The sequence below is a fragment of the Pteropus vampyrus genome, unplaced genomic scaffold (assembly GCF_000151845.1).
Source record: "Pteropus vampyrus isolate Shadow unplaced genomic scaffold, Pvam_2.0 Scaffold680, whole genome shotgun sequence".
Classification (NCBI taxonomy): Eukaryota; Metazoa; Chordata; class Mammalia; order Chiroptera; family Pteropodidae; genus Pteropus; species Pteropus vampyrus.
This window is the reverse complement of record NW_011889461.1, coordinates 375,863-398,040: the sequence shown is the minus strand read 5'-3', so window position 1 is coordinate 398,040 and position 22,178 is coordinate 375,863. Positions and strand designations below refer to the sequence as shown.

Sequence of the window (22,178 nt, the reverse complement as noted above, 5' to 3'; positions counted from 1 at the left end):
AACTATACTAATGTACTAGGCTCTATCAGAATTGGGAGTAATTGGACCAAAGTTTGGAAAGAGCACCCTTGCAGGGAATACTGTCTTTCTTATCTTTGCCCTTAGGGTCTAATACCCTCCCTATCTTGCACATAGTGCATGCTATATAAAAGTCTTTTTTTAGTGGCTGGACTAGAACATTTAGCTAGTTCCTTTACATTCTCTATTTAAAATTCATATTTATTTCTAGTAATCAGTAAATCAATTTGACACATTTGCTTTCTTTTCCAGATGCTTAAGCATAAATGTAGAGGAAAAATGGTTAGGGTACTCAAAAAAACTTAGCTTCCTAGGCCTTACATTTTCCCCTTTCTTTCCTAGAAAAAATCTAAAATAATAACCATCTATATATTTAAAGTTTTCCTTATGCCCAGATAAGTAGTCAATTATATCAGTTTTAATTTAAAGGAATATTTTAAAATTTAATTCTTATTTAAGTCAGCATTTTGTTTCATACTTGCCTACAAATGTTTTTCTCAGATCTGAATCTTTGCTTATTGTTATATAAAGAAAATGCTGTCGCGTCTGTGTTTATTAACTTTTCAAGGATAGTATTTTAACATTTCTGGACTAATTGAAGTTTCGCTAAGGAAGGTTTAGGCTTTATGTATTAATATGGAGATAAACCTTTTCTTCTTTGCATAGGATCAGCCCAAGAATTTAAGTAATCATGACAAATGCAGAATTTACATATAATTTTGTGTACTATTCTAAATGCTTTATGTATACTAATTTATTTTATCTTTGTAATAACTCTATGAGGACAGGTACTATTAATATACCTGTTTTACCAATGGGAAAATGGAGGCATAAGGATGTTAAATAGTTGCCTTAAGTCAGTACAGTTTAGTAAGAGATAAAGCTGGGATTCAAACAAGGAAGTCTTGTTTCAGTGCGCATATACATCACATATACTATGTGATATGGCTTTTCAATAGCTCAAGATTTCATCCACAGATTAAATGGAAATCATCAATTAAAAAATATGCCATTCCTATGGTAATGCTTACCCCTTAGTATTCAATTTTGTGTCTGAAAAATAAATTATTTTGACTTTTCCCCACATGACCTTTGAAATCTATACCACACCACTACATATGCTATCAACTTCTGCTCTCTGGTATTATTCTCCTTTCATTCTTTATATTTCAAACTCATGTGTTCAATGAACCTTTGAATAGCTATTATGCTCTAGGCATTGTGCTAGGTAATGGAATTATAAAGATGGCCACATTTATTTAATATCCAATCTTGTCCCAAAAAGAATTTGAGGTAAACCAAGCTCTTTAATGGAGATATTTATACAAATAATTACAGTATGGTATCTGCTAAAGGAGGTATTTTCAAAAAGAACTTTTACTTTAGGTCATAGCCTTAAAGTTTACCTGGTGGTAAGTTGGGGAATGACAGAAGGAAAGTTACCTAAAGGCAGGAAGATACAAGACAGCAGGACATGTTGCTTGGTGTGGCTGAAGAAAAGAGTAATCTTCTTGTATAGAATGGGAGAATGTGAGATTGAACAATGTATGCAGAGGCCCTCGTATAGCATTATTTCTTTACTCTTTTAAAATCTGTCTTACATAAAACATTTTCTGTTTTTAGAAGAAAACAAAAGCAATAAATTTAGAAGAAAAAAGCTTGGACAGACTCGCAGAGGTCTCAAGATCCTCGAAAATATCTAGTACATTGTTACCCAGAGAAGACTCCAAACTGCCAGAAATCAGACAAGAAGGCCAATTTGCCAATGAGTTTAATAAAATGCAAGATCATATCTTCAAAAAACCTACAATGCAGACTATAATGACTCCGGAGACAATGAAGAAAATTCAGATGGATAGGTAAGGAAGGAGAGCATATTTGGAAATGTGATACTATATTTCTAGATGGTTGAAGAATAAGTGCAAAGATGGCTGGCTGCTCTCTTCTCACAGATTGATCATTATATCTGAAGTGACTGCTGATAGGATTAGCTAAAGACTGCCTAGAGGAAGTGTGGTACAATTGAAAGTACAATGCTTTTATGATCTTAGGCAAGTTGTTGAGCCTTCGTTTCCAATTTTTAAAAATGAGAATTACAACTTTGCAACTTTAGTGCAGGGATTAGAAATAAGGCTTCAGTCAAGTGCCTGGTGTTTTTTAAAGCCAATCTGAATTTCCACTGTCTCATTATTCAGTTTTTTGTTGTCAGCCGACTTGCTGACAAAAAAAGCCTGTTAAATTTATTTTTTCCGGAAAGATTTATTATGTCATGGTCTCTGGCCTGTTGCAAATAAGATGTTTTTCTTTTCATTTCCAGTAGGTGGCGTCTAAGCTTCTTGGATCTCTGCTTTATATAAAGTCTTAATAATGTTTTTATTTTTTTTTCCTTATAGATGTTTAATCATGCTCACTACACTCAATCCCAGTTCCTGTCAGTGTTACTGACAGTTTCAGTAGCATTTGCTCAGATTCCCTTGGGGCTCCGTGGCGTTCTGTCTCCGAGGGTATGGGAGGAGGGCCCCTCTGGTTTGGAAGTTGTAGGCTGTGGCTCAGCCTCAGTTTTGCAACCGCAGCCAATAAAAATCAACTGTTGTTCCTCTGCCGTCCCCGTTTCTCTGCCGTCCCTGTTTCTCTGCCTTCTGCCCTGATGATTGGGCACTGCCACCGGCCGCGTGGAGCTCACAGCTCTCTCAGGCAGGGCCGTTCAGGGAACTTGCCGCTTCCGACTGCAAGAGGCAGCTTCTTTGTTTCTCCCAGTCCACCGCTCGACACCCGGGTTTCTGACCTGTGGTAGCTCTTATGTGGGGAAAAATATACAGAATAAAATAATGAATACTTATCTATGTAACCACCAAATCTTAATATTTTATCATGAGTGCTTTAGAGCTTCTATTTTTTTTAAAAATAAAATGCTTTAGATACAATTGAAGCCTCTGATTCTAGTCCCCTCACTCTTCCTTCCTTTGAATTTGGTGTTTATTATTCTTTTGCAAATTGTGACACTTTTATTAGATATGTATGTTTGTTATTTAAATGGTAGTTTACATGTTTTTAAATGTTATATGTATATATATTATCATACTTTACATTCAATATTTGTCAGTCCTTGGTGTGTAAACTTTTTTAGGGTAAGGAGGTTCTCTTTTATTTCTAGTTTCCTAAGAGTTTTTGTTTATTTTTAAATAAAAATGTGTGTTAAATTTCGCCAAACGCCTTTTCTGCACTCATTGCAATGACCATATGGTTTTTCTCCTTTTGCCTTTATTAATGTGATGAATTCTTTCATGGATTTTCTAATACGAAGTTACTCTGGTATTCCAGAAATAATTCCAACTTAGTTATGATTTCCTTATGGGTTTTGTGTTATTTCTGTAGCCCTTTATGAATGTAGGGAAATATATCTTATTAACTCCCATTTTTTTTTCTCCTTACAGACAATTTTTCAGTGATGTGATTACAGATACAATGCAGGAGTTGCAAAATTCAGGCACTTTCACCAACCTCCTGAAAGCTTTGAGCAAAGAGAAGGAAAATGAAATGCATTTCTATGAAATCATTGACAGGTCAGAGTAATATTAGGTTTATTTGCTTTGTTGTATCTTAAAGTGCTATAAAACTCTTACCAGAAGTCCTTGATTTCTAAAGCAAATCACATTTGTGCTTTCCAGGGAGGATAACTGGAAGTCCGAAATTCAGGTTCTATTCCTAGTTCTGCTAGGACAATAACTCAGATTTCTAGGCTTCAATTATCTGTATCTACCGTATATATTCCTTCTATCTCACAGTAACCTCTCCTAAGACTGAGTTCACTGAAAATTTCTGAACAATAACACGTGATGATAATAATAACAATAATAATAATAATAATAATAATAATAAAAACATGCCCAGGGAACGTTTCTTTTCCAGAGACTTTCAACTGATTCCAAAGATTTTCATGCTTTAAGAAATTCAGCACAATCAAAATGCTTTGGGACCAAGATAAAATTCTCTTTATATGAACCTTGAGTACGCACAATGGAAAAGTGTTTATCTTGTCTGTGTAGGTGAGATTGTTTTACCTTGAGTTTTTTCTCTTCCTTTGCACCTTAGTATTGGTAATAAATTCTGTACTAGAGTTATTATGAAGATTAGATTCATACATAAAAAACACTTAAGATAGTTTCTGGCACATAGTGCTTAATAACAATAATAGCTACATTTATTGCTGGCAAAGAAGCAAAGAAATGAGCACTTGTGTACACTGCTAGTGGGATAATGAATTTGTATAACTTTTTGAAGTGATTTATCTATGCAAAATAAAAATATATATGACTAATTTTAATTGTATAATATTCACTATTACATATGTACTATTCCATAATTTATTTAAACATCCCCTGAGTACGAACATTTAGGTTTCCATATTTTTGCTATAGCAAATAATGTATTAATTTGTATCTTTGTACATAAAGATATATATCAGCAAATGTCTGACTCTGTTATTATGCCATTAAATTAAGTCACTATGTGTAGAATTACAGAATCAAAGAGAGTGTCTATAGTTTAATGGATCATATAATGAAGCTATTAAAAGTATTGTTTACAAAGTTGTAATAACATGATGAAAATATTTATGCCACAATTTTAAGTAGAAAAATAGCCTGTAAATAATATAATATTATCACATCTGTATAATAAAACTAACAAAAACATGTATAGAAAATGAAAACTGGAAAGAAATACACCAATGTATTAACATATGGGTGTTTTTTTCCAAAAGAAAATCTTTTAATATTTTAGCATTTTCTATAATGTCACATTATTAAGGGAGAAAATAAACATATTAACAAAAAAGCTAACCATATACATAAACCCTTTGACTCAGCATTCCTACTTTTGGAAATCTAGCCTATAGGGAAAAAAAATTAGTTTGTACCTATAAAATATTTATTGCAGCATGATGACAAATATCTAGAAATAGCATAAATGTCCTTCGACAGAGACATACTTAAATGATTGTTAACTCTATGAAATAAAAAAAATACAGCTATTAAAAAGAATGGATTAGAGCTATGTGACTGATCTGGAAGGATGTTTCTCATACACAGATAAGTGAAAAAACATTATCATGTATATAGCATGATTTTTATCAAGAAAATATGCTCATTCATTTATGTAAGAAAAAGGTGTGGAAATATGTACAGCAAAAGGTTTAACATTGGTACTTCATAGGAGTGGAATGGGAGGGAAGAAGGGAGATGGCAGATTGTCCATTTTTCTTCATACATTCCTATTCTGTTTTGAAATATTAGTGTACACTTATTATTTTGTAATTTTGAAAAAGTTGATTAAGTAAGAAAAATAAAAAAAGAAGAATATATGTATCATTACATAGGAGGGCAAAAATAGCCTAACATTCAATGTAGACAGTTTGCCAGTGATCGATTTTACATATGTGATTATTTATAATAATATCTTCTTTAAATTTTCTTCCAATTAGATAGATTTCAATTTAGACTTACTTAAATTGAAAAATTATATTTAGATTTGGGTAAATTGATGACAAATGGTTTAATATTTTGTTACCATATTTTTTAAAGTTACATACTGTTTAGTGAGGGGTATAAAATAGATAAGATTTTCTATTTATTTATTATTTTTTAATTTATTATTTTTTAAATTTGTCATTATTATTTTTAAAATTATGGTGACATTGGTTAATGAAATTCAGTAAGTTTCAGGTGTACAATTCACCGGTAAGGCATATATATACATTTCGCATTGTGTGTTCACCACTCATAGTTAGATTTCTTTCTGTCATCACATATTTGACCCCTTTAATCCCATCTACTTTCTCCCTTCCACCTTCCCCCTACCTTCTGGTAAGATATTCTATTTAGTTTTTTATATAAGATGAGGCTCCTTTGAGCTGTCTTCTATACTAAGCCTTGACCTTGCCCCCTATCCCAAGAGAAGTTTCATAAATAGAGGGCCAGTGGGGAGAGGGATGGAGAGTGAGTGCTAATGAGTACAGGGCTTCTTTCTGGGTTGATGAAAATGTTCTGGAATTAGACAGTCGTAATGGTTACACAGCTATGAGTATGCCAAAACCCACTAAGTTGTACTGTTTAAAAGGATGAATGATATGATATTGATAAACACTCTCTCTTTGACCTAACTAATCATGCTCCTCTGATATTTTTGTTATAGCTGCCCGAGCTAAGACAGTTGTCTTGTTTGTTTGTTCTTGTGTTGTTTTGTTATTTTATTTGCTTTAAACATGAGTAATGGGATTGCTGGAGATAAACAATTGTTTCTGAGAGCAAATAGAAATAATAACATAACGTAGTTAAGTTCTCATTCAAACAGTACTGAGTTTGAATCCTGCTGTGCCATTTACTGTTTGTGTAACTGTAGCAAGTGTGTTAGCCTGTATCTTCGGAGAGAAAAATGCCAAGATGAGATTAGTCATGCAAAGGTTTTATTAGGAGAAGCACTTATATGAGAGAAAATGGGAGGGAGCCTTCAGACCCAATGCTGGACTGACCCCAAGTGAAGGAGAGGGAAAGTTGGGTGGAAGAGACTGCCTTGCAGTCTAAAGATTGTTCAGCAAGGTCATCAGGGAGCCCTCGAGCCAAAGTCAATCATCAACGAAGTCCTGGTCTCCAAGGAAGGGCCTGTGTTAGTATCCCTGCCACACTCAAAAACTGGCTAGGAGAAGACAGTAGGATATGAGGCCTCAGAACACACACAGGGAAGGATTTCAGAGCCTAAAGCTAAAACCCTTGTTCGCTGACACTCCCTGTAGTTGGAGGCCTCTGAGACACATTCTCATGTCTACCACAGCATTACCTCAGCTTTCTAAGCTTCATTTTCCTCACCTGTAAAATAGGAATAATGATAGAGACTACTTCATGAAGGTTATTGTGAGGTAAGAATATGTGAAGTGCTCAGAATAAAACAATTCTTCTTTTTCCTCTTCCTGTTCCTTCTCCATTTAATTTTTCTCAGCAGTAGCTATTTTATGTACAACACTGATAAGCCAGAAAATCCTCCTTCAATTTACTAAAACAAATCACAGCCTTTTTAAAAGTGTCACTGAAAGTGTACTCCATGGACCAAAACCATTAACATCACCTGGGAACTTGTTAGAGATACAAATTTCAGGGCCCCATCCCAGAGGTTCTGAATCAGAATTTCTGGGGGTGGAGCCCAGGAATCTATTCTTGAAAATCCAATATGATCTTTGTGCATACTGACGTTTGAGAAGCACAGCTCTAAACACAAATCATTCTTATTTCTTCTAGGGAGGAGAAAGGAAGGAAGCAAATAAAATCTCTTCAGAAGCAGCTTCTTAATGCCAAAAAAGAACGGCAAGTGGAAGTACAGGTAAGAATTACCTGGCAGCACCACAAGTTACTGAGCTAAAACAGCAATATAGAAGCCTTTTTTCTTAAACGAAGAAGTTATATATTAAAAATTATTGTTTCTCTTGGAGTGCCTTTACTGTTGAAAATATAAAGAGAGTAACTAGAGAGTTGTTCTGGGATGTGCAAGTGTGTCCAGAATAGAACTCTGGGAGACCCCAACCCTTTGGAGCTCTTAGTCAGTTCTTAACACTGCCCCCCGCCACCCCCGTCCCCTTTCCACCCAGCCACACCCACCCACTCCTTCCCTACAGGAGACCTTGTTCCTGGCAGGCTCATATTTCAGCATCCCAGATGAGAGACTATTGTCCCTGGTAAGATATTAAGCACATTACAAACCTCCCTATACATGATGGTTAGGGTTAATAATGTCTTTTGTATTCTGTTTCAAATACAGAGTGAATTTATTGAGTTTTAATGGTCATTAAGAACAAACTTTATATCTAATTTGCCTCTGCAAGAAAATACATCCCAAGTTTAAAGCAATTGGCTTGCAAAACAATGTTTGGGCTACATCCCAAGTTTAAAGCAATTGGCTTGCAAAACAATGTTTGGGCTACAACCTAGGCAGTTAGAAGTTAGTTCTATTAGGATGACTATCAAGGAATCTTCATTATTTTTTACATGGAAGTTAGAAGAATATTTTAAAAATGTATTTGGAAGAATTGTCTAAGGAAAGGTCACTAGCCTTTCTTCCAAAATACTGTCTTTAGGTCTTTTGAACAAATTACTTCACATCCTCTCTTATTTTCTATTTACCAATTACAAAGTAACTTTGGTATTATAATAACATTATTATTTCTAGTGACCCTCTGTTTATAGCTTACATTTTTTTGAAAACCATTTTTCTTCTCTGGAAAGCTTCAAAACAACTGGTGTGTACTTAGGTTTTCTCTCTAATGAATAGACTTTTTCAGAGGTTTCTTAGCTTTTTTCCTGAAAACCTCTGCCATTATTTAAAAATTCTTCTTAAATTCCTTGACTGTTAAACTATAAAGAAGATATATTAACTTCTTTTTTAAGCCTTCAAACCAAACAGTATCAAAGGAAACCTCAGATTTGGCACTCTGCCAGTTAACTTTCCTATGCTACTATCAGGACCACATTTTTTTCTCTTTCTTTAAACACTTGTTGATTGATGATAGTATTTTCCAGACAACAGCTAACACTTGCTTGTGAAACTTATCCTCGTGAATTACATTCTCAGCCATTATAATCAGGCAAAGTAAAAATAAAGCAAAATATCACTCAGATATTTTGGTCATTAGTAAAGGAATAGATAAACCAGGACTAAAATATCTAAGGGAAACCTTGGAATAAAAAACAGCTATCAAGATGAAATCAAGTTAAATCTCTAGAGTTACTAAAAAACCAGTGGTCCAGTCAAGGTCGGAAAAGAAGTACATGAATACTACAGGCCTGTGAGTCAGAAAATGATGCCAGCAATTAAGATGATAGGTGTGTGGTGGTCACAGGAATGTGAGGGAACAATCAGTGTGTTAGATACGAAGCTTCCTACTGGGTCCACAAAAAAGTCACAAAGAAAAAAAATCAGATTGCTATCAGACTTCTGAACATCATCATACAAAGCAAATGACAGTGGAGCAGCATTTTCATGAAACTAATGGGGAAAAAGAGAACCAAGGTCAATATATAAAAATCAGTTTATCTTCTACACACATCAGCAGCAGACTTCGAAAAGGAAATTGAAAAAATGTGTATTATTTATAATAGCATCAAAAATATCAACTAGCAATGAATCCAACAACAATAAAATATACAGAATTTCTTTGCAGAGAACTATAAAACGATATTGAAAAATTAAATAATATTTAAATAAGTGGAAGACTCAAGATTATAAAAATGTGAAAAATCAAATCTGATTTTTCACTGAATTCAATCCCAATCAGAATCTTGATAGGACTTAATTTATTCACTTGTGAAACCTGACAAACTGAATCTAAAATTTATATTGAAATGGCAGGATCAAAAATAGTTGAGACAGTATTTAAGAGGAATAAAGTGGAAGAACTTGTTTTTCTAAATTAAAAAAGTGTATGTTCGTGCAAGCATTGAAAAATAGAGCAATGGAATAGAATATAAACAGAACTATTGATAACAACAGAGGCACCCAGAGCAGTAGTGTTTTTAATACATGATGCTGAAGGAATTGGATACCTATATGGAAAATAATTAAACTTTACTCTGACCTGACACCATATACAAAAATCAGCGATTATACCTCTATTTGTGAAAGGCTAAAGCTTAATATTTCTAGATAACATAGGAGACTATTATCTTGACTTTGGATAGAGAGAGATTTCTTAAGTCACAAAGAGTAAAGTGACAAAGGAAAAGTTTGAAAAATTTGACTACATTAAAATTAAAAAGTTCTGTTCATTGAAAGATACTGATAAGGGAGACGCTACAACACATAATTAACAAAGGGCTTATATCCAGGATATAAAGAGAAGTACAAATTAATGTAAAAGGGACAGACACCTAATGGAAAAATAAGCAAGAAGGTGAAGAGGCACTTCAAAAAGAGGATATCCAACTGGCCAATTAACATATGAAAGCGTGTTCAATCTCAGTTGTCATCAAGGAAATGTAAATTGAAACCACCAGGAGACACAATTACCTTCTTATTAGAATAGCTAGTTCTATTATATTGGTATTATATTTGGTATTAATTTATAATACCAAATGGTGATGATGTAGAGTAATGGGAATTATAATACACTAATATTGAGCATTTATATTGGTAATACCACTCTGGAAATAGTGTAGCATTATCAAAGTTGAAAAAAAAAAAGTATATCCTATGACCCAGCAGTTCTACCCAATAGAATCTGTATGCATGTTGAATCATGTACAAAAATGATTAATAAAGCATTATTTGTGGTAGCTATAAGTGGAAACAACCAACATAGTTATCGAACATTATGATATATTCATTCAATGGAACACTAAAGTTAAAATTAATGAACTATAGCTACCATATCATGAAGTTAATGTGGAGCAAAATAGTTCAGATATGAAAAGATATACCGGATTTCCATTTTTAGAAAGTTCAAAATCTAAATTATAGTGTTTAAGGACAAATGATAATAAAACTATAATTAAAATTACCATGAAATTAAGGAGAGTAGGTACTTTGGGGGAAGAGAAGAACTAGTAATTGAAGAAGGATGTAAGAGAGAACTCATGTCAATCTTGTGCTTATCCTGGGAGGTTATTATGTGGTGTTTACTTTATGATAACTGAGATAATTGAGATATACATTTATTTCTGTGCACATTTGTGTTTTTACATATGTTCTGTATTCAACACACAGAGAGTTAGAAAAAAGTAACTACGTGTGTTATATGTTAGAGCATAGTGTAGAGGGTTATGTTTGCATAGAGAAAGGAGCTTTAACTAAGGGTAGTAAATTGAGGAGTGACACTCTGCAGAAACCATACTTACTCTGAATCTTAAAAGATGTCTACAAGTTAGCCAGGCGAAGAGGAGGAGAAGAATGTTTTGGGCAGGCGGAGCAGAAAAACATGTTTGAAGATTTTATTTTTATGTCTTCCTGACGAATTGACTGTTTTATCATTATAAAATATTTCTCTTTACGTGTGATAATACTCTTTGTCTTAAAGTATATTTTCTCTGATATGCCATTCTTTATGCTTACTGTTTGCATGGTGTATCTTTTTTAATCATTCACTTTAACCTTTTCGTGCCTTTATATTTAAAGTACATCTCTTGTAGAGAGCTGTAGTTGTATCTTGCTTTTATTTTTTTTATGCATTCTAACAACCTCTGCCTTGTGATCAATATTTAGTTCATTAACATTAGTGTAATTATTGATAAGTTGTTAGATTTATGTCTTTTATTTTATTGTTTTGTTTTTGTCTCCTTTGATTTTCATTTTTTTGTGACTTAATCTGAATTATTTGATTTTTTTTTTTTTAGATTTCTATTTTAATTTATCTATACCTTAGTCTTTTATTTATACCTCTTTACATTTTTTAAACAAATAGTTCCTCTAGGGATTTTTCACAATTTATTTAGCATTAATATTGTACTTCTTCACATAAAATATGAAAACCTTACACTCTTACTGTTCCATTTCTTCCCTTCCCCTCCACCACCATCCTTTATCCTATATGTCTGTCCTGTATATTACATTTAATGTACTTTACAAATACCACAAGATAAAATATATAGTTTTTGCCTTAAATAGTTATGTGTGTTTTTGAAAATTAAGAAGAAAAAAATTGTCTTATGCTTAACCAGAAATTTATCAGTAAGTTTCCATCTGATGTCATTTCCTTTCAGCCTAAAGAAATTACTTTGTTATTTTTTTATAGTCTATATTTGCTGCAGACAAATCTTCTTAGTTTTCTTTCATCTAGAAATATTTTTATTTTGCTTCCATTCTTGAAGGATTTTTCACTGGCTATAGAATTTGGGGTTGATAGATTTTTCTTTCATCTCTTTAAAGATATTTGCTGCCTTTTGGCCTCTGTTATTTGTTTTGAGAAGATAGCTGTTCAAATCATTGTTCTCCTGTATATAATGTGTTTGCTTTCGAAATTATATTTTTATCTCGAGTTTCAGCAGTTTGACTATACTGTGCCTAGATGTGATTTTCTTCATATTTATTCTGTTTGGGTTTCACTAAGATTCCTGAATATGTACATGTGTACCTTTCAGAAAACTTGTGAAATTTTCAGCCATTATTCTTTTTTTCCCAATGTTTATTATTGTGGTAAAATACATATAACATTTACCATCTTAATCATTTTTTAAGTGTACAGGTCAGTGGTATTAAGTATATTTTATTGTTGTGCAACCATCACTACCATCCATCTCCAGAACTCTTTTCATCTTGCAAAACTGAAACTATAGCCATTAAATAATGATTCCCACCCCACCTCTTCACTAGCCCCTGGAGACCACCATTCTACTTTCTGTCTCTATGATTTTGACTATTCTAAATATCTCATATAAGTGGAATCATACAATATTTGGTTTTTCTGATTGTCATCCATCATATTTTTAAATAGTTTTAATTCTATTTGCTTTCACCTCTCCTATTGGAACGCAAATTACCTTTATTTTGGATCTTTTGATATTGACCTGCAGGTCTCTCTGTTAATTTTCTTTTCTTTTGTTCATCTGATTGAAAAATTTTTATTAGTCTATCTTTAAGTTCACTGACTTTTTCTCTATCATTTCCACTCTCCTGGTAAGCCTATCTGGTACACTATTTTGTTTTAGTTTATGTATTTTTAGTTTTAGAATTTCCATTTAGTTCTTTTTAAGAGTTTATATTTCTCTGCTGAGATTTCCTGTCTTTTTATTTATTATGAGCATAGGCTCTTTAATTTATTGAGTTCTATCTAAAAGCCTTGTCTGCTAATTCCAAAATTTGGGCATTTCTGTTCTACCTCCTAAGGCATATTCACATTTTTGTTTTAGTAGTCAGTAGACTTAGTTAAATTCAAACTAAAAACACTTTCTTACAGTGGGCAGTGCTCCAATGTCAGTTCAATTCTTTTATCCTTAGCAATGTTAAGGTGCATTTTTCCTAGCACCTGTGTGCTTCAAGAGTCAGCCAAAGATTTGGACAGAGTTTATACACAGAACTTGAAGTTTCCTTTCTCTTTTTGAAGATTATTGAAAATGATATGGCCGTGGTTATCCCCAAATCTTTTTCATTGTTGTTGTTTTGTCTAAAAACACTAGAGGGTTTTGAATTAGTTTTAGCTGCTCCACATACACCAACACCACCACCTGTCCCATAATGCTGACTGCGGTCTACTAAAGGTCATAAAAAGTGGGGGACTCACCCCATGCTCTACCCATCTTACAAGTGTCTACTCCCTCCTGAATCTGTCTGATTTTGTATGCTCTCCAATGCTTTTATATAATTTCCTTTTGTATTGTGTGTAGAGTTTATAGTGTTTTGTTTTGTTTTGTTTTGTTTTGTTTTGTTTTGTTTTGTTTTGTTTTGTTTAACTGCGTAGGGTCATTCTGGTAGGAACTTATTGGCAATGGTGAAATAATCTGAAGATTTTTTCACAAAACTTGGGATATAACTTGGGATATATGAGGAACTGAAAGAAGGCCAGTTTAGCTGCTAAAGTTTGGAGAGAAAGGGAGAGAGTAGCACTGATGAAGCTAGAATAGGAGGCAGGGAGCATATTGTGGAAGGCCTTATAAGCCGTGCTTTCTGGGCAAACATCATCAATGGGTGCCATATAGGTGGAGGAGGCTCATCATGTAAGGTATCTATCTATTTTGTCCCTGGAGGTTAGGGTTTTGGACCATGTTGAAATTCTTGGATTGTAGTTTTTGTTTTGCTTGTTAGTGCTATGTCTAATCTGCTCCAGACCCATAACTTTTTGTTGGTCTAGAGTTTCTTAAAGTAGTTGCCCTTACTTCATCCTACTACCTTCAATGTGTACAATAAACCCTTCCAATGCTAGAGCTGCCACTGAGATGTTTAGCATTTGGGAGACATTATCAAAACAGGATGCCAAGGAGGTGGAATTATTTCCCCATTGGGCCTAGGTGCTCTCATTTCCTTTAAATTTTGAGTGCTGGGTGGTTGGAGATTGTCGGTTGGAGATTGTATATATAAATAGATACAATTTATATAATGGTATATAATGATAAATTATATATATGTAGCATCTTCTCTAAGCTAGAAGTCTGAGCGTTCAAGGAGATGGTTGGCTGATAAGGAAGAGTCCTTCACTTTCTTCAGCTTTGCCATGGTTATTGAGGTTAGCTATAGTAACCAGGAAGGATATGTACCCACTCATGCTCATTTTGACTGTTGTAAAAGGAGCCGAAGGGCACGAAACTGGATGTCCTGGAACCTTGTAATCTTATTGCAGTAGCGAGAAGGATCTTCCCAATGTTGTTCAGTGATTCTGAGTACAAACTCTTGCCCTTTGACCCTTATAGTGACAAACTTGTATTCTGCTGGATGAAGAGTATTTTGTACCTCCTCTTTAGCAGGGGCTAATAATAGAGATTTGTCCTTAGATCTGGGTTCACATGAATGTCTAGACTGGGTGGCCCTAAGCTAACTGCAGCACTACTAATTCCTTACTCTTTTGTTCTTTAACCTGCAACCCCATTGCCATCCATGGTCATTGACTGTAATTTGGAAAGCTCAGTGCTATCCTGGAAGCTATGCATGATATCTCAAAACAGGCCTGAATTACTCCACCCTCGAAGCGATACTTCGTTTTTTTTCTCTGGCTACCTTATCACTACTTTTGCATGTTACCTGGCTCTTTTCTTCACTCAGCCCTTCAGCTTTTTGCACTCTATGATGGCTCTAATTTCTTTTTTGGGGGGGCCTGATATAGAGAGATTACCAAAGAGAATAGGTTGAGATGACTGTGATGATTTCTATGCTCCAAAATGGATTATAGAATTAAATGAAGATGTAGAAAGCGTGGTTGCTAAATTTGCAAGCAACTTAAAGCTGGTATGTGTTAAATAATAGACATCAGAATACAAAACCCTGTTAATTATTAGAACACTGAACTGACTCCAAGAAGAACCAAAGGTGAAACTAAAGTTCTCAGAAGAATCTTATAAATTGAGAATTGTAAAGACCTAACTTGTCCTCAACTGTTTCATGAGAGGGTTAGCCAGTGTCTAAAATGAGTACCTGAGGTTTGGTCCCCACCACTGGTTGTTGAAGTAACAGCATTTTAAAAGGTGCCTGCCTTCTCTTGTTTTCTTTTGACTTCTCAGAGCCTTCCTTTCCTAGTGCTTATCCTAATGGCTTGTCATCAGTCTTGACAATCATTACAATATATTACCATATGATAATTGTGAAAGCACTTGGAGTGCTTCCTCTTTTTTTTTTTTTTTAATTACTACAATTTGTGGCACTGTATAGTTTTAATACAACAGGAAAAAAATATTACCCGATCTTCTATTGTGGTTAGACATCTATAATAGTGTGTCTGATTTTAGGCATCATGTTTAAGGAGTTTACTCAGAAGAGATCAGCCAAGATAGTGAGGTGTGTGGAAAGTTAATTACAAAGGAAGAAAAGAGGAAATTGGTACAGTTGGAAAGGAAACAGTTCAAATGGAAATGAAAGCAGTGGGTGGAATTGGAACCTGAAATGTTAGAAGTTTGGACTTGATTATGTTTCATCTGTATCTTAGAATGGGAGACTCTGTTTAGCTCAGACTTTATTCATGGACTCTTATAGAATCAGCCAGTGTTCTTAGTCATAGACAGACAAATACAAATGTTAATTTAATACAGAACTGTATTTTTTCTGTAGCTTTTATCATTTTAATAGACCACACTCCCATTTTCCTTTTTCCATCTAACCAAAGAGGGCAGCTTGAGGTGTAAGACAAGTTCCAACTTCTCTAGACAGTAGCTTCCAAAAATTCCAGGAACCAATACTCTTATCTCTATTTTTGTGTTCAACTATGAAAACAGACACTACCATTAAAAGCCTTTGGTTCACAATGATGTGGCAGCCATCAGAGCCTTATTAACTTTAATTGGTTGACTGCTTCTTTCCATTACTAAATCATTCTTTGAATATAAATAACAAGCCCAGAAATCCGGATCTGAAGGAAGTTTTGGGATGTGGTAGTAAAATTTGGTCTGCTACAAAACCCCACAAATATGCCGCACAGTCCACAGACCTCGATCATGGAGAAAGCTCCAGACACCATAGTTATGATGGTGGGTTGTAGAGGAGACAGATCTTTTCTTAGTGAGAATCTTAAAAGGAATCCATACAGCTCAAGACCCTTGGCCTGTAACTTATGCTTCTAGGTTGACTCTTTTTTGCACACTGGGAAGATGAAGAAATAGAGTGATATTTCAGTTCCTTTATGCCTTGATCATAATCTTATAATTACTAGCCTGTCAGTATTTTATATCCTCTTCTGTTTCCATATTTTCACCATGGAAGTCTATAAATTTGTATAGAACAGTAATACAGAAAAGAACTCAGAGTAATCAGAGGCCCATGGCAATCGCATGAAAACCAGATGCCTTTGACTTGGCACAGTGAAAATTGTAGACCAATGTTGTATGCCCTTATAAATAGTTACATAATGTGATACCTTCTGTTTGCCATAGCCAGAAACTCCTGGGGTTTTAACTCTGCATTTCTGATCTTCATATTGTTACTCTGAAAGACTTAGTATTCACTTTGATAAAGGAAGATGACCAGAATGTTCTCTTGAGTTTTTGAAAGTATATTTTTGTATGGACACTAATGAATATCTAACTCTTTGACAATGTTAGCTTCTGTGAGAAACAAAACTACAATTATTTATGTGGGCTGAGGTTTTCTGGAAAAGGTTTTATAGATTTAAGTGACATATAAGCTGGACCTGGAAGAAAGTCTAAGTGATTAAATAGATAAAAGATTCCAGTTGATGAAGAAATGAAAGCATCACATTTCATTTTAGCTGAAGCCTTCCTAGAGATTCAAACTTTATCAATGACTGCCATACAGTTTGGAACGAGAAGCGGGGAGAGAAGAGAAATGGAGAAGAGGGGAAAGGGAGGAGACTGCAGAAAAAAGGGAAGGAAAAAAAAGTGAGCCAAAAAAGATATCTCTTAAAATTCATTTAATGAGCATTTATTTAGCATCTAAATTATACCAGGCATTGGAAGGATTTTACCAGGCACTGGAAGGATTTTACAGATGAGAAAATAGTCTTAGAGAGGTTAAGTAACTTACCCACAATCCTACAGCTTATAAAAAGTTATGAAGTACTATAAGATGTGTTATCAACTGGGCTTGTGGCACATTCTCTGTCAGAGATACTCATCCCTTTGTGATGGCTCTGATACAGTTGGAATAATTGCTGTACCATTGGAATGATTCCATAGTTACAACGAGAAACCAGACAAAATGACTTGAAGAATTCCTTTCTGACTCTTTAAACTGGTTTTGCTTTTGTTATAGATGATCTTAACCAATTCTGCTTTGTTTCTTCTAATACTTAGAACTAATTCCACTAAGCTTACACAGTAAGGTTAAAGTTGTTTGATATTTGGAGAAACAGATCTCTGATTAAAGCCATGCATATTTGTTATTAGTTGTATGTTGTGCTGGGTAATTCTGACCATCTTTCTGTGAAATTACTCACACTTTGTCTGATTCTTTTCAAACAGTCAAAGTTACCATCCTGACTAAAAGCCTCCCAAGGCACTTGGAAGAAAATTCAAACTGCTTAATAGTGCCTCCAAGATCTGGCATGTTTTGTTCTTACCTAGCTCTCCAGCCTCATCTTGTCCCACTTTCAACCTTCACTGGACTAGAGCCTTTAGAGTTTTCTTGTAGTTACTGGAGCATATCCAGGTCTTTGCAGCCTCGGGACTTTGGCACACACATTTCCTTTTCCTTAGAATTCTCCTTGATCCAACTTTTCAGATGACCGACGTACTTATCCTTCTTCAGGTGTCAGATTTAACATTCTTTTCTCAGAGAATCATTTTTAGACCATCCATTCTAATATTGGTCTTCCTCGTTATTTTCTCCCATAGCCTGTTGCCCTATTCTTTCATAGCATTTTGCATCTTTAAAATAGTTTACACATATTTGTTTCCTTCCTTTTAACCCTATGTCTCTCACTAAATTATAAGCTTTATGAGGACAAAGACTATGTCTATTTAGGTCTCTACTATTTACCTGACGTGGTACTGAATAGATATTTTTTAAATAAATATTGCAACCTTAAAATTGCCAAGTGCTTTGTAACTTGCAAAGAGTATTCACACATAATCTCAACTAATCTTTATAATCACTTTCTGAGATATTTCAGGCTGGGTAGATATTAATTTTCTGGAAGGTAAGACTTAGAGAGTTTACTGACAGCCACATTCACAAAGCTGTTGGGGTTTGGGTGGAAAGTCAGGTATTTTGCTCACTTAGACTAGTGCTTGTTCTACCAAGAGAGTAGTGGGAAATCTTTGTGGGTACAGAGCACCCAGACTGTGCTTAGCGAAGGTTCTCACAGTCCCTATGCTTATAACTGCTTACCTTTCATTTTCCTGTAAACTATCTGTGATGATTAGCTAAACTTCCCATAGTGTGATAGCAGAGAAATAGGTCCAGTTCCTTCCTGATTTATAAATATAAAAGGTAAGCTTAAAAACCACTGACTAAACTGTATGGAGGTAGAATGCATTTTAATATAGAAACTTGGTCTTACCTCTACAGGGTCAGAATGAATATATTGCTCACCTTAAGGACCAGTTGCAAGAGTTGAAGGCAAAAACCAACATGGAGAATCACTTTATGAAGAAAAATACTGAGCTGCAGATTTCCCAGACCCAGAAAAAATGTAACAAAACAGAGGAGCTCTTGCTGGAAGAGATTGAGGTAATCACTGCTATATTAGGAATGAGCCAGGTAGACGGCATTTGAGCTGTTACTCCTGATAATTACCTCAGCTAACAAAGAGGAAGGGGAGGGAGATTTTCCTGATTTTTGCTTTATTCTCCTGCAGCCCTAACATTTGAGGTTAAAAATAAAAATGGAGTGAGGACTTAACACACTTACAAGCAGAGATTCTGATGATCTGTAGCCTACATCTTCTGGTTTGTTTGTTTTTTGGTAATGATTTTGAAAGTTGGTTGTACTTTCTCCCCTTGGTCATTTTATTTTATAAAACCACTTGCCACTTCTCCTGGCAATTATAGGGAGAGGATAAAACAAGATACTTAGTAACTGCACGTTTTTGTTGCTGCTTTCCTCACACAACCAGCAGTTTTTATCCCTCCACCAAGAAATAGAAACCTAGAGAGCCAAACTTCATTCAAACCTAAATTTATAGAGACGAGAAGTCACAGTGAAAAATATCAGGGGAAAGAAACAAGGGGTAGACTCTCATGAGAGGGCTGAAGGCTAACTGGCTAAAAGAACAATAGGTAGGCAAGAGAGAGCAAACTCTGTTCAGTGTGTCATCTGTGTGCAGGAGGACTCTTTCCTCTGAGCCTCTTGCTTATTTAAAAGCTTAGTTCCCAAGTGTGGCATAAGACCATGACAGCAAACTATTTTCTTGCACTTTAGAATTTCCTTTTCTAGGGCTAACAGTTGTGCTCTCGAAGCATTGTTTCTCTCCTTAAATTGACATCACTTTCCTGGTAACAAGATTATGGCCCTTTTGTTCTGGGCACTTGTATATATCTAGCACTGTACCTGATTCATAGCTCAATTAGTCCACAATGTTTGTGGACTAATCAAGTTGAGGGGAACTGAATTGCAGTTTTGGAGCAATACTGTGGAATTCAAGGGATCCTAGCTGATAAAGAAAACCTGTGTTATGGTCACAGCTATACCTCTAATCTTGAGAATTTATTTCCTGCTGGTAAGAACTCTGATCTTGGTTTATTGTTCCCACAGAAACTAAGGTTGAAAACTGAAGAAGAGAACCGGATTCATATGGAGATTGAAATGTTCCTCAAAAAGGAACAGCAGGTGAGTCACCAAAACCTTTTTATCCTCTGTAATGTTTCTGTTTCACTTATAAAACACCAAAGACAGCAAAAAGAAATTTTAAAGGAAGGAAACATCAACCTTTAATTCTGCCAGCCTAATGAATGAGCTGTAACCCATGTTTACCTACAAAGTTATACATCTGAATGTTTTATAAAGCTGTAATTTGAGTGTAAGTAAAATTTTGTCTTCTGCCTTTATCATTTAGCATCATATAAGAAACTGTTTTCTTGTTCCGATATTGTTTCATTGTTATAGTTTTGAAATAAAATGTACTGATTTTTAAATTATAAAAGTAACATATTCTTAGTTGAGGGAAGATTTTTAAAAATTGCCAATTGCTTTTTCACTCGTTTTTTTTTCATGTTATTACAGTCTCTTCATAAAATAATTTAAAATAGTTTAATAATGTTTCATTGAATGGTTATGCTATAGTTTACTCGTTACCTTTTATTTTGGATATTTAGGTGACAGGCATACCTCATTTTATTGCGCTCTACCTTATTGTGCTTCACACTTGTTGCTTTTTTTTTGCAAATTGAAGCCAAGAAGATTAAAAATCATTTTATTGTGATTCTCACTTTATTGTGGTGGTCCGGAACCAAACATACAATATCTCTGAGGTTTGCCTGTATTTCCAATGCAGTAATGAAATCTTTGCCCAAATAACCGTTTTTATTCATTACAATTATTTAACAAAAGTAAATCTCAAGCATGAGATTATTATGTTAGAGAGACAGATATTTTGTAACTCTTAATGAATAGTACTAATACTTTCTGTTCACACTGCCATCAGCAATTATACAGGAACTGATTTCAAGGTATCCTCCACAACACTGGTCATTTTAGATATTATTAAAAGTCTGCTATTTAATGAGTTGTTTTATTTTACATTTTTTGCTTACTAATAGAATTGACCATTTTTCCATATATTTATTTGCTCATTTCTTCTTGTGTGAATTATATATGGTTAAAATGGTTTTAATTAGTACTTCCCATACTAATAACAAACCAAGCTGAGTGAAGCCTTTCAAAATATCCCTGTTGGGTGAATAAGGAAAAAATTTCCAGCTTACCCATGATATAGCCTGCCTTTGAGAAAACTAATGAATTTTCAGTAAACAATTCCAAATTTGTAGTTAAAAGAATTTCTAGATGCTATCTCACAAACCTTTACTGAAAAAACATCTGGTAGACTTATAGAATCAGGGTCCTGTAACCCTGCAATTTAAGAACTGGGTGTCAGTCTATGGCCATGCCACCCTGAATGTGCCCGATCTCGTCTGATCTCGGAAACTAAGCAGAGTCAGGCCTGGTTAGTACTTAGATGGGAGAGCACCTAAGAATGCCCGGTGCTGTAGACATAAAAATAAATAAATAAATGAAAATAAATAAATAAATAATAAAATAAGAATTAGGTATCGTTTTACCTATTCAAGTGTTACACACATAGCAGATATTTGATAACAGTAGATGAGTTGCTTGATTAAGTAGATGATAGATGAATAAGTCAGTATTTCCCAGATCTTCAGCTCAATAACGCAAGCAATGCATACATACTTTTTAATAAAAAATTCGAAACAGTACCGAAAAGTGAAACCTCTCTTAATCACTCACTCCATTTTTTTCTAGAGATTTCTTTCACATGTTTTAAAAAAAAAATCTACTTACTTATATGTATACCTAAATACTTACATGTTTTTAGTGTTTGTTTATATTTGTCTTTTGAGTGCAATCATACTATATATATTGTTCCAGATTCTTTTTTAAAAATTTACCTTGTCTTAAAGTTTTCTATGGCAGTATAGTCACTATATAATATTTCATAGAGAGAATATACCAAAATTTAGTTAACCATTCTTCTGTCTGTGGATATTTAGGTCGTTTCCAAGTTTTGCTGTTAAAACAATTCTGAACATTCTTAGACATGTCTCCAAGTGCGTGGTATATGGAAAGGCTGTTTTTGCATATTATTTTAGTTTCCTTATGTCCTCTGATATTATTTTTAATGGTTTTTCAGTTGATTTATTTGGGTTTTCTAGGTAGAAATTTTTATTAACTGCAGATAGTAACAATTTTATATTTTTCTTTTCATTAGTTATATGCCTATCCACTTTGTGGCTTATTTTATAGATAGAATATCAAATGTAATACTGATTAATAGTAGTGATAATGGGGCATCATTTTTTTATTCTTGGTTTTAATGGTATTTCAGTCAGTATTACACATGAGTTCATAGCCAT

The 22,178-nt window shown here is 34.2% G+C and overlaps 1 protein-coding gene and 1 pseudogene across 5 annotated transcripts in view; both read left to right on the top strand.

Annotated features, from left to right (window-relative positions):
* IQCG (IQ motif containing G) overlaps positions 1-22,178 on the top strand; it is a 55,787-nt gene that overhangs the window by 18,273 nt on the left and 15,336 nt on the right. For all 5 annotated transcript variants that reach the window (XM_011385291.2, XM_023526035.1, XM_023526032.1 and 2 more), the window contains 5 exons: positions 1,642-1,877; positions 3,453-3,581; positions 7,308-7,389; positions 18,658-18,819; positions 19,843-19,917. In XM_011385291.2, the coding sequence (XP_011383593.1) occupies positions 1,642-1,877; positions 3,453-3,581; positions 7,308-7,389; positions 18,658-18,819; positions 19,843-19,917 (684 nt within the window). The remainder of the gene's footprint in view (positions 1-1,641; positions 1,878-3,452; positions 3,582-7,307; positions 7,390-18,657; positions 18,820-19,842; positions 19,918-22,178) is intronic.
* Positions 21,181-21,299, top strand: LOC111733906 (annotated as a pseudogene).